This window comes from Eleutherodactylus coqui, chromosome 8 (assembly GCF_035609145.1).
Source record: "Eleutherodactylus coqui strain aEleCoq1 chromosome 8, aEleCoq1.hap1, whole genome shotgun sequence".
Classification (NCBI taxonomy): Eukaryota; Metazoa; Chordata; class Amphibia; order Anura; family Eleutherodactylidae; genus Eleutherodactylus; species Eleutherodactylus coqui.
The window spans coordinates 22,887,898-22,901,321 of record NC_089844.1 but is presented as its reverse complement, the minus strand read 5'-3'; the positions used below and the strand labels follow the sequence as shown (position 1 = coordinate 22,901,321).

The following is a 13,424-nucleotide window of genomic DNA, read 5'->3' as shown; positions in this document are numbered from 1 at the left end:
ACCGGGGTCTGCCTATCCTGCTGCTGCAGAAACGTTACCGGGGTCTGCCTATCCTGCTGCTGCAGAAACGTTACCGGGGTCTGCCTATCCTGCTGCTGCAGAAACGTTACCGGGGTCTGCCTATCCTGCTGCTGCAGAAACGTTACCGGGGTCTGCCTATCCTTCAGCTTCAGAAACGTTACCGGGGTCTGCCTATCCTGCTGCTGCAGAAACGTTACCGGGGTCTGCCTATCCTGCTGCTGCAGAAACGTTACCGGGGTCTGCCTATCCTTCAGCTTCAGAAACGTTACCGGGGTCTGCCTATCCTTCAGCTTCAGAAACGTTACCGGGGTCTGCCTATCCTTCAGCTTCAGAAACGTTACCGGGGTCTGCCTATCCTTCAGCTTCAGAAACGTTACCGGGGTCTGCCTATCCTTCAGCTTCAGAAACGTTACCGGGGTCTGCCTATCCTTCAGCTTCAGAAACGTTACCGGGGTCTGCCTATCCTTCAGCTTCAGAAACGTTACCGGGGTCTGCCTATCCTTCAGCTTCAGAAACGTTACCGGGGTCTGCCTATCCTTCAGCTTCAGAAACGTTACCGGGGTCTGCCTATCCTTCAGCTTCACAAACGTTACCGGGGTCTGCCTATCCTTCAGCTACACAAACGTTACCGGGGTCTGCCTATCCTTCAGCTACACAAACGTTACCGGGTCTGCCTATCCTGCTGCTACACAAACGTTACCGGGGTCTGCCTATCCTGCTGCTACACAAACGTTACCGGGGTCTGCCTATCCTGCTGCTACACAAACGTTACCGGGGTCTGCCTATCCTGCTGCTACACAAACGTTACCGGGGTCTGCCTAGCCTGCTGCTACACAAACGTTACCGGGGTCTGCCTAGCCTGCTGCTACACAAACGTTACCGGGGTCTGCCTAGCCTGCTGCTACACAAACGTTACCGGGGTCTGCCTAGCCTGCTGCTACACAAACGTTACCGGGGTCTGCCTAGCCTGCTGCTACACAAACGTTACCGGGGTCTGCCTAGCCTGCTGCTACACAAACGTTACCGGGGTCTGCCTAGCCTGCTGCTACACAAACGTTACCGGGGTCTGCCTAGCCTGCTGCTACACAAACGTTACCGGGGTCTGCCTAGCCTGCTGCTACACAAACGTTACCGGGGTCTGCCTAGCCTGCTGCTACACAAACGTTACCGGGGTCTGCCTAGCCTGCTGCTACACAAACGTTACCGGGGTCTGCCTAGCCTGCTGCTACACAAACGTTACCGGGGTCTGCCTAGCCTGCTGCTACACAAACGTTACCGGGGTCTGCCTAGCCTGCTGCTACACAAACGTTACCGGGGTCTGCCTAGCCTGCTGCTACACAAACGTTACCGGGGTCTGCCTAGCCTGCTGCTACACAAACGTTACCGGGGTCTGCCTAGCCTGCTGCTACACAAACGTTACCGGGGTCTGCCTAGCCTGCTGCTACACAAACGTTACCGGGGTCTGCCTAGCCTGCTGCTACACAAACGTTACCGGGGTCTGCCTAGCCTGCTGCTACACAAACGTTACCGGGGTCTGCCTAGCCTGCTGCTACACAAACGTTACCGGGGTCTGCCTAGCCTGCTGCTACACAAACGTTACCGGGGTCTGCCTAGCCTGCTGCTACACAAACGTTACCGGGGTCTGCCTAGCCTGCTGCTACACAAACGTTACCGGGGTCTGCCTAGCCTGCTGCTACACAAACGTTACCGGGGTCTGCCTAGCCTGCTGCTACACAAACGTTACCGGGGTCTGCCTAGCCTGCTGCTACACAAACGTTACCGGGGTCTGCCTAGCCTGCTGCTACACAAACGTTACCGGGGTCTGCCTAGCCTGCTGCTACACAAACGTTACCGGGGTCTGCCTAGCCTGCTGCTACACAAACGTTACCGGGGTCTGCCTAGCCTGCTGCTACACAAACGTTACCGGGGTCTGCCTAGCCTGCTGCTACACAAACGTTACCGGGGTCTGCCTAGCCTGCTGCTACACAAACGTTACCGGGGTCTGCCTAGCCTGCTGCTACACAAACGTTACCGGGGTCTGCCTAGCCTGCTGCTACACAAACGTTACCGGGGTCTGCCTAGCCTGCTGCTACACAAACGTTACCGGGGTCTGCCTAGCCTGCTGCTACACAAACGTTACCGGGGTCTGCCTAGCCTGCTGCTACACAAACGTTACCGGGGTCTGCCTAGCCTGCTGCTACACAAACGTTACCGGGGTCTGCCTAGCCTGCTGCTACACAAACGTTACCGGGGTCTGCCTAGCCTGCTGCTACACAAACGTTACCGGGGTCTGCCTAGCCTGCTGCTACACAAACGTTACCGGGGTCTGCCTAGCCTGCTGCTACACAAACGTTACCGGGGTCTGCCTAGCCTGCTGCTACACAAACGTTACCGGGGTCTGCCTAGCCTGCTGCTACACAAACGTTACCGGGGTCTGCCTAGCCTGCTGCTACACAAACGTTACCGGGGTCTGCCTAGCCTGCTGCTACACAAACGTTACCGGGGTCTGCCTAGCCTGCTGCTACACAAACGTTACCGGGGTCTGCCTAGCCTGCTGCTACACAAACGTTACCGGGGTCTGCCTAGCCTGCTGCTACACAAACGTTACCGGGGTCTGCCTAGCCTGCTGCTACACAAACGTTACCGGGGTCTGCCTAGCCTGCTGCTACACAAACGTTACCGGGGTCTGCCTAGCCTGCTGCTACACAAACGTTACCGGGGTCTGCCTAGCCTGCTGCTACACAAACGTTACCGGGGTCTGCCTAGCCTGCTGCTACACAAACGTTACCGGGGTCTGCCTAGCCTGCTGCTACACAAACGTTACCGGGGTCTGCCTAGCCTGCTGCTACACAAACGTTACCGGGGTCTGCCTAGCCTGCTGCTACACAAACGTTACCGGGGTCTGCCTAGCCTGCTGCTACACAAACGTTACCGGGGTCTGCCTAGCCTGCTGCTACACAAACGTTACCGGGGTCTGCCTAGCCTGCTGCTACACAAACGTTACCGGGTCTGCCTAGCCTGCTGCTACACAAACGTTACCGGGGTCTGCCTAGCCTGCTGCTACACAAACGTTACCGGGGTCTGCCTAGCCTGCTGCTACACAAACGTTACCGGGGTCTGCCTAGCCTGCTGCTACACAAACGTTACCGGGGTCTGCCTAGCCTGCTGCTACACAAACGTTACCGGGGTCTGCCTAGCCTGCTGCTACACAAACGTTACCGGGGTCTGCCTAGCCTGCTGCTACACAAACGTTACCGGGGTCTGCCTAGCCTGCTGCTACACAAACGTTACCGGGGTCTGCCTAGCCTGCTGCTACACAAACGTTACCGGGGTCTGCCTAGCCTGCTGCTACACAAACGTTACCGGGGTCTGCCTAGCCTGCTGCTACACAAACGTTACCGGGGTCTGCCTATACTGCTGCTACACAAACGTTACCGGGGTCTGCCTATACTGCTGCTACACAAACGTTACAGGGGTCTGCCTATACTGCTGCTACACAAATGTTACAGGGGTCTGCCTATACTTTTACTACTGAAATGTTAGTAATACTGGGCTCTGCCTCTACTGCTGCTACGGAAAGGTTACTAGGGTCTGTCTATACTATAACTACAGAAATGTTACTGGTGTCTCCCTAGACTTCTGCAACATAACTGTTGGTGGGGTCAGCTAATACCTTTGCTACAGGAATATTACAGGGGTCTGTGCATAGTATGGGTGCACTAAGTTTTCCCATCGCGGTGTTCTACGTATCTGGCCCTAAAAAAACCCAGACTGACTAGGGCATGGACGAAAAAAATATTGCACTTAAAGCGCAAAAAATACACCAGTGCTACTTACAGAGATCTGTAAAAGCACAAAGAATCCACCAAGTAGTGATAACAGGAAAGGATTCTTTATTAGGACACACGGGTCCTCCTAGTGCAACGCGTTTCGTCTATACAGACTTTATCAAGCACAAAAATAATGTATAATGTACACAAAGGCATAGTATAAAGCACACACAAAGACATCACCTTATATACACATGTATCACTGGGAACTAATGGTACATGAAAGTGAAAGTACCTGCTCCTGTTGCCAGCGTGGCGGCGGCCATGTTGGGGGGGGGGGGGGGGGGGGGGTTTAGGTCACGTCTCCGTAAAGGGTCACGTGGGTAGAACGGGGTGACGACAGAGGTGTCATCAGGAAGGGGGCGGGCTGTTGGTATAGCGCTGCCTATTGGGAATTCAAAACAGGATTTTTGAATTTCAAAATTGGATGTGCCGGAACAGGGAAGGGTTGGGTGAATTATGGGGTTATTATGATGAGCGGTGTGGCCGCTGAATGCAGCGTGAATGACGTATGGGTCACGCGCTGTATAAGGGGGAGGGGGGGGGAGCTGGAGGCAACGGGATCCAGATGACGTGATGGTCACGTTTTGAGACCGGTGCGTGCCTATTGGAACGCAGCGTTACGTAGTGTAGAACAAGTGACGAAACCGTCACATGTGGGGGGCGGCACCTAAAGATTTTTTCTTATAGCGCTTATTCTTATCCGTGTAGCGCTTATTTGTTTGATCCATAACTAAATTTAAGCTCCTATCCATAATTTCATCTATTTTATAGCCACCTTCCCCTATTCATACATTTATGTACCTCTATGGGTCTATCTAAATATAGCCAGACCGTTACAGGCATATAAAGTTACCCTGTCACAAGGGGTTTCACCACCTCTTAGTTCCCATATGTTGTTTCTACAATATATTGTTTGTACATGGGTTATATAATCTATATTTATATTTATGTACTCCACTTTTACGGTCCACTTTTGGTATAGTCACTATAACAGGGGTCTCAGGACACTGGCGCCTCTAGGTCCCGCCAAGTACCTATGACGAGTCCGTTACTCATCTCTATTACGAAACCACGTTCTAAGGGCTACACTCTAGCCCCAGACAAGTGACCATTACGTCACCCAACCACGCCCCCCCTCGTTAACAGCCGGCATCTTTAGGTGCCGCCCCCCCCACATGTGACGGTTTCGTCACTTGTTCTACACTACGTAACGCTGCGTTCCAATAGGCACGCACCGGTCTCAAAACATGTGACCATCACGTCATCTGGATCCCGTTGCCTCCAGCTCCCCCGCTCTTCCCCCCCCCCTCCCCCTTATACAGCGCGTGACCCATACGTCATTCACGCTGCATTCAGCGGCCACACCGCTCATCATAATAACCCCATAATTCACCCAACCCTTCCCTGTTCCGGCACATCCAATTTTGAAATTCAAAAATCCTGTTTTGAATTCCCAATAGGCAGCGCTATACCAACAGCCCGCCCCCTTCCTGATGACACCTCTGTCGTCACCCCCGTTCTACCCACGTGACCCTTTACGGAGACATGTGACCTAACCCCCCCCCCCCCCCAACATGGCCGCCGCCACGCTGGCAACAGGAGCAGGTACTTTCACTTTCATGTACCATTAGTTCCCAGTGATACATGTGTATATAAGGTGATGTCTTTGTGTGTGCTTTATACTATGCCTTTGTGTACATTATACATTATTTTTGTGCTTGATAAAGTCTGTATAGACGAAATGCGTTGCACTAGGAGGACCCGTGTGTCCTAATAAAGAATCCTTTCCTGTTATCACTACTTGGTGGATTCTTTGTGCTTTTACAGATCTCTGTAAGTAGCGCTGGTGTATTTTTTGCGCTTTAAGTGCAATATTTTTTTCGTTCATCCATAGTGGGTACTATTTGCCAATAGCACCCACCATCATCAGCAGCTCTCCGGACCTAGCCCCCCTGGATTGGCGCAACGAATTCCCACCACCCATCTATATATACACTGGAGTATATATACAATTTCTATAGGCTCGCCTGGATTTGGAGGTGATAGTGAGGCCATCGCAGGTCCTCACTTATCACCGGGTAAGTCACACAAGTTTACCGGTTTACCCACCCTTCTTATTTTACTTTATTGGTTTCCGGCTGAAGCGCCCTCCTAATTTCCTCTGACTAGGGCATGGAGTGTGGGCCGAAGCCAACCTGTATTTGATCTCACGTTAGCTCAGTTATCGGGGGCACTGCAATGGGATTTATTAATGTACCGTCGGTGGCTTCCTGGGACCCACCCATGCTGTGATTGCTCAGGGTTTGTGCCGAGGCCTATGTCCTGGGTGCAGTGAAAGTCCACTTCCTGCCTACGATTGCTGAAGCTGTTGGCCGAGGCCTATGTCCCGGGGAAAATGCAACTGCGCCAGGTTGGGGCTGTAGAGCTCGCCGCTATTGTGGCTTAGTAGTGGGAACTGGGAAACTGAGATGCAGCCCAGCATGTTGCCCCTCGCCTGCCCTATCCGTATCTGTGTCGTTTCCATCACTTTCGTAGGTTTTGAAGATTTGCACAAATGAAAACCTTAGCGAGGATCGGCGATATACAAAAATGCTCGAGTCGCCAATTGACTTCAATGGGGTTCGTTATTCAAAACGAACCCTCGAGCATCGCGGAAAGCTCGACTCGAGCAACGAGCACCTGAGCATTTTGGTGCTCGCTCATCTCTAGTGCAGAGTAATACAGGTTCATGATACAACTAAGAGTTTACAAAATTGTGACATAACTTGGAAGGTTAAGAAAAAAGAAGAAGGGCCAGGCCGTGTGAATTAGGCCTAACAAACAGAAGAAATAAATGAACCAGCTGCGGGAGATATAGGATAGGACATACCTGGAGGTGTTCCTCTGGGACGATCACCGGACCGCAGCGCGTTTGCTCGGCGCAGCCCTCGTGACAGTATCTCTGAGAGTCGGAACTTCTCCTCACATACTGATTCTTTGCACATTGTCTATCAGAATAAACAGAATAGATGTCTATGAATGATCAGCAGAAGACGTAGAACATGCGCATACATGTATATGTACACTGATGGCCCCTTTATTACAGCCTCGGCCCTCTCACAAATCGGCGCTTTCCTATATGGAAATCCTTCCTGCGACCCCGGAGCATAAAATCACGTGACAAGTTTTCCGTGGATCAGTTTCAGTGTGAATCCACATTAGATGGAGAAATCCAGCGATCCGAGCCTCTTCCAACGAGGCCGAGTCATCAGTGCTAGACTAGCCAGGACTTCATTGCCAACTGTGTGAGGTTTTCTCATGCAGCAGTGTAGAAAGTATACAGAGAAGGGCGTGATCAAGGAAAAATATTCAGCGAAGGGGAACCCTGTGGACAATAACTCATCACAGAAAGGGGTCAGAGGACCATCAGGCGCTGCACGGTCAAGAGCAGCTGAATACAACACTGGTGCTCCAACTATCACATGGGTCATTCCGTGTCACTTCAACCAACGCTCCCGGTCGACCATCTCAGATTTCAATGAGACTTTGCACAAATATAGACCCTGACAATAAACTAAGATAGCCAGAATATTATGCTTCAAAGTGCTTTGGTTCACGAGCTGCAGGTCTTAATCTAGGGGGTTGTCATGTGATTACAGCGCGCAACCTGAAAAAAGGGGCGATTTCAATCCATTGCCAAGCCAGTTCTAATGACTCTAGAGCAATGAAACTTCACACACTAGGAGAACTTTTGGTGCTGAATCCAGCTAAGCTCCTCAGACTGCCCCTCTTATCATCATTCTGCCACCATTGCATGTCAAAGTAACTGAAAAATTCTATCGCGCAAAATAAAACTCATATTTTAAGCAGTAATAACTCATAATCAATGCAATCCAACTCAGCTATGAATTTATCAATGTGGACTCCATAGAAATGTTTCTCATTATTCACATTATGGACCCAAAAGGATGCATAGCTCTTAAGATACAATGAGTCAAAAATGGCAAAACACACTTTTTTTTGCTAATTTTTCCCTTTTTCAAAGGCGAAAATCGGAATGTACTCCATTTTTTTTTTTCATTTTTGTTCTATTTGGAAGAGAATTTTTTGCTCTACAAGATTCGATGTTTTTCATTTTGTTCCCAGACCTTCTAGATGGGAAAATATCAATGCCTGTGAAGGTCCTATGCACTCGCGGAGGTCAAATAATAAAATAAGTGTAAGATTGCATGGATGTATAATTAGTTTAGAAATCATGAGAAGGTAAATTATTTTTGGAATGAGACAACTTTTTGTGCTCAAGAAACTTATGTGATCCAAAATTGCATGGCGAGTTCAGGTGAGCCCCAAGCTTTGGCCTAAGATGGTCAGAATATCATTGGGTGTTGCATAACGATTGTGGTATATTACAGTGATCACTGGGCTTATTTAGCATCTATCCATATTGGATACTAAGATTATCTAAGGCTAGCATTTGTGTAATAAATAACTAGTTATGTGATCAAAAATTGCATGGCGAGTTCAGAACTAGTTATTTATTATTACACAAATGCTAGCCTTAGATAATCTTAGTATCCAATATGGATAGATGCTAAATAAGCCCAGTGATCACTGTAATATACCACAATCATTATGCAACACCCAATGATATTCTGACCATCTTAGGCCAAAGCTTGGGGCTCACCTGAACTCGCCATGCAATTTTTGATCACATAAGTTTCTTGAGCACAAAAAGTTGTCTCATTCCAAAAATAATTTACCTTCTCATGATTTCTAAACTAATTATACATTTATGCAAAACTTACACTTATTTTATTATTTGACCTCCGCGAGTGCATAGGACCTTCACAGGCATTGATATTTTCCCATCTAGAAGGTCTGGGAACAAAATGAAAAACATCGAATCTTGTAAAGCAAAAAATTCTCTTCCAAATAGAACAAAAATGGAAAAAAAAATGGAATACATTCCGATTTTCACCTTTGAAAAAGGGAAAAATTAGCAAAAAAAAGTGTTTTTTGCCATTTTTGACTAATTGTATCTTAAGAGCTATGCATCCTTTTGGGTCCATAATGTGAATAATGAGAAACATTTCTATGGAGTACACATTGATAAATTCATACCTGAGTTGGATTGCATTGATTATGAGTTATTACTGCTTAAAATATGAGTTTTATTTTGCACTATAGAATTTTTCAGCTACTTTGACATGCGATGGTGGCAGAATGATGATAAGAGGGGCAGTCTGAGTAGCTTAGCTGGATTCAGCACCAAAAGTTCTCCTAGTGTGTGAAGTTTCATTGCTCTAGAGTCATTAGAACTGGCTTGGCAATGGATTGAAATCGCCCCTTTTTTCAGGTTGCGCGCTGTAATCACATGACAACCCCCTAGATTAAGACCTGTAGCTCGTGAACCAAAGCACTGTGAAGCCTAATATTCTGGCTATCTTAGTTTAGAGTCAGGGTCTATCTTTCTGCAAAGTCTCATTGAAATCTGAGATGGTCGACCGGGAGCGTTGGTTGAACTGTCACGGAATGACCCACATCCCAAAGCGCACCATGTCGTTCCCTAGCATGAACGGGCTATAACAGCAGACGACCAGTTCCTGCGCCATTGCGTCTAATAGAAATAGAACAAAAACAAGACTCCAGCGGGCAAAAGAAAACAAAATTTGGGTGACTGAACAGTGAGAAAATGGCATCTGGTCAGATGGATCCAGATTTCTGTTGCACTGTGCTAATGGGAGGGGTAAAATTTGGCGTAAGCAGCATGAATCGATGACCCCTTCCTGTCAGCACCTCCATTTAATGTGCAGCAACTACAAGATGCTTCCTGTCCAGAGGGGCCGATATACCTGCAGAACCATTTCATCATCTAGTGGAATCCATGCCACGATGAGCTGCTGCAGATCTGAAGGCCAAAGTTGGTCCACTGTGCGACTAGATGGGGGTCTAATAAAGGGGCCTTTCGGTGTATATGACATGTATGTGCTCCATAACACACGGAATACAAAAGGTTAGCACCTACCTGCTCAGTAATATGGAGCCACTCGGTCGGCGCACTTGGAACGTCTTCTCTAAATAGGAAATTGCTTGAGGGAAAAGCTTATTCTGCGAAACAGATAAAGAAGGTCACTTACCCCAACAATGTCACTGCGCAGCGCACGAGGAGGGTTCGGTTAGTGCCGCCACACTGTACTCAGCAACTGCAGCAATGTGTGTCCGGCTACAGACAGAGCGCACAGCCCCCAACTATACAATCAGCATCCAAACTTCTTTTAAGAGGAGCCAAAGATTTTGGGGAAAGTTCATCTTTCAGACACTTTACTCCACCGCCACCTCTGGCGCTCTGCACACGAGGAAGGATAATACTCACTTTGACAAGTTTCCTCCTCGCTGGGACCAGGCTGCAAACACAAGGAGAAAGTCTCGTCAGTATCTTACATCGCATAGGTCATTATTACCAGCCTCTGATGTTGAAAAGAAGCCTCATCACCTGTCGTGAGGCGAGCACAGAGCCGCGCCGGATTAACAGGACGTTTCCTGCTCATTGGCGCTTCCGGTCTTTGCCGGCAGGTCCCCATCTTCTGAGGCTTCGGAGCACAGACGCTATGATGCCTGCCATGTACTATAATGGAGGCCATGTGCTGCTGACACATATGACCCCACAACATTCATGTCTGCCATTTACATCCGTGTCGGTGCACACCGATGGATGAGGAGGACCCCTGCAGGCGCATCATCGGGTGGGGTCATTATGATGCATCCGAGGGATCCTATATGTAACACGCATAATGACAATCACTTCTCTGTACGTGACCTTCACCGTCCTCCAGATGACCGTACAGGGATGGAGGCTTTCACTTTAGCACAATTTAACCCTTCTGTGCATCATAATAAATGATTGCGCCATCGAAGGAGATCTAAGAGAACGAGCACGGACAATCGTACGTCGCCAGGGGTGTAACGTATAGAGCAACGTGTGATTAGGGGGCTCAGCAGGGACGGGGATTGCGTGACTCTGGTTTTGCTCAGTAATTTGCTTATGAACATATATTTGGGAACTCCAAACCCCTTCTTCCTGCAGCTAATTTTGGCTTTCCTGACCCGGCTCCATTTTTCGAATCCTAAGTGCCCCTTTAACCACTTAGTATCTAAGCCTGTTTGTACCTGATTAACTCATTTTTCAGTTGTTTTTTTTAATCATTGCATGCCTAGAGCCATAACTTTTTAATTTGTTCGTCAACACATGAGGGCTTGTTTTTTTTTTTTTGCAGGACAAGTTGTATTTTTAATGACTTTGGAGGTACATATATTGTATGTAGTTTATGTTTTTCCATTTTTATACACTAAAAACGTTTTCTTTTTAAAGTTTCCTTTCATGTCCTGTGATAGACATAATTAATTAGTATAAAATGTCTATCGATTTGCACTAGACGTATTATGTGTGTTTTGTGACTTCAGCCTAATGTGAAACTCTGCTGCATAAGGAAAGAGTTAAATCACAGTGTTATGTTACTGCTTATGTGTTCATCTTGAGTGTTTTCCCAGTCCTCCCCATCCCCCACACAGGATCTTCTTCAACAAAGAGATATCTACTTTCACTTTCAGGTTCGAGCACATGTTTGTGAGACAAAGACTTGCTTATACATTGGACTTGAGAGAAGGTGGGCAGGAAGGAGGGGGGATTCTATATGATCCGACAAATGAGAATCCTATATGTTACTGATGTAACCTGTTGCACGCCCATTGTGTGTCTGTACAATAAAAGGTCCTGTCTGGCTGTTTCTGGGCAGAGAGCCATTTTGGATATGAGGCTGATAGCTTGTGTACAATTCGGAAGCGGCAAAATACCCCAAAGCCTGCTGGAGAAAATCATAATCCAGAACAGTGTCGTCCTTGGTTGGGCGAGTGGATCTGTGAGGTCACAGCCTGGAACATACAGAGATCGGCAGATGGCACGCAGAACTCAGGGGCCCGAAAATCTACAGAGCACGGTAAGATTGCTTTATGTAAATCTACCGATGTGATCTGGGTTCTGACTGCTAAATCTGCCTGTATCTGATCCAGACTGGACCTTCACTGAAAGACAGGTCTGTCCACTCGAAAAATCACCATGTTACCTGTCTAGGGGTATTTTGTATGCTGTTGTGTCTGAGACGGTTAAACACTGTGTATACAAGACCAAGAGATAAATTCTGTGAGGGTTAATGTGTCGGGAGGGCGGACTCGGCTGTTTAAGTCTGAGGGAACACGCCAGTGACACGTGCTCCTAGGTAAACTAGTGTGAGGTTAGGAAGATTTAGGATACGTATACTTACCTTTATGATTGAGCGTGTTATGTTCTCATATGTGGAAAGGTATAGCCGTGCTTTGTGACGGCTGGCTCCAGAAACTCTTGGTCATTGAAAATAATTGTCAGTCTCTGTGTATAGCTAAAATGTCCTGTCCAGACGGATTACTAGTAGAGGTTGGTTGTTATAAAGGTAGATGAGATAAATACCTTGAGCCGTTGTGGTTATTCTCCAGTAATCCCCTCTGTTTGGTATTATAGAAAGAATGTGCAGTGTTTATTGTTGGGGGGAGGGTTGCTGATAAGAGTGAACTGAAAGCTTTTTCCAATTAACCCTTTCTGTTTACTTTGTCTTTCCCTGTGTTTTGTAGAATTAATGTGCATTGTAATCTGAGTGGGAAAGAGAGGTTATATTGGAAGGATTTGAAGAAAGCAGATTTTACAAGAGAAACACTACTGTGTCTTCGAATAGAATGAATAGAAACTTCGAATAGAATAGAGAATAAATCAGAGACGCGCCAGGTGAAAAAAAGGCAATAAAATATTAATGAGCCAATATTAACTCACCTGGTGCCTGACGGGGAAATCAGCCTGATAAACCCCGTCGGCACCGATGTCCGGAATAGCCTTGTACAGGTTCTTTTTTTCCCACATCCGCAGCACGACGGAGAGCAGCAAAAGTATATACAGCATACAAGCACCTGTCCGGCGCTTGATAGACGGCAATATTAAAGGAAAAAAGGCTGCTTTTGCGCTCGTCGGGATAAAAGATAAAAATAATGTAAATATATTAATTTTATTTACATAAACACGAGCAACGCGTTTCGACGAATATAATCGTCTTTTTCAAGCTCAGAAAAAACTTTACATACAAATATTACACAGCACGTTTATATATAGTACTACTTACACGCTCCATATGCTTTCAGACTGGCAATCAAGGTTGTTCCCTAGGGAAAGGAAGGAGGTGTCGGAAACACCCCTCCACTCCCACAATTACGTCACTGATAGTTTAATTCAAACTAACATCACCATGTATTCACTAATAGAACTTTATTTAAAGCCGACCGGGAACACGATACGATCAGATTCACATTTAAATATATCGAGCCACACTTACTTATAGTGTACTAATATTACTATAAACGAAATAGTATTTAAAAAAACTCTCATTGTGCATCAATATTCTTATTACTTATAGAATAAAATTTATAATATGTATAAATATATATATAAAAATACATTAATATAACATCCATAACCATAATAAATTTATGCTTTATGAAGAGACCCTACGGAAA

General features: G+C 47.1%; 1 protein-coding gene across 1 annotated transcript in view; it reads right to left on the bottom strand.

The window, feature by feature from the left end:
- LMLN (leishmanolysin like peptidase) overlaps positions 1-13,424 on the bottom strand; it is a 64,656-nt gene that overhangs the window by 33,940 nt on the left and 17,292 nt on the right. Inside the window, exons 3-5 of the mRNA XM_066575288.1 lie at positions 10,207-10,237; positions 9,859-9,941; positions 6,724-6,841 (exon numbers count right to left, since the gene is read on the bottom strand). Coding sequence (XP_066431385.1) covers positions 6,724-6,841; positions 9,859-9,941; positions 10,207-10,237 — 232 coding nt within the window. The remainder of the gene's footprint in view (positions 1-6,723; positions 6,842-9,858; positions 9,942-10,206; positions 10,238-13,424) is intronic.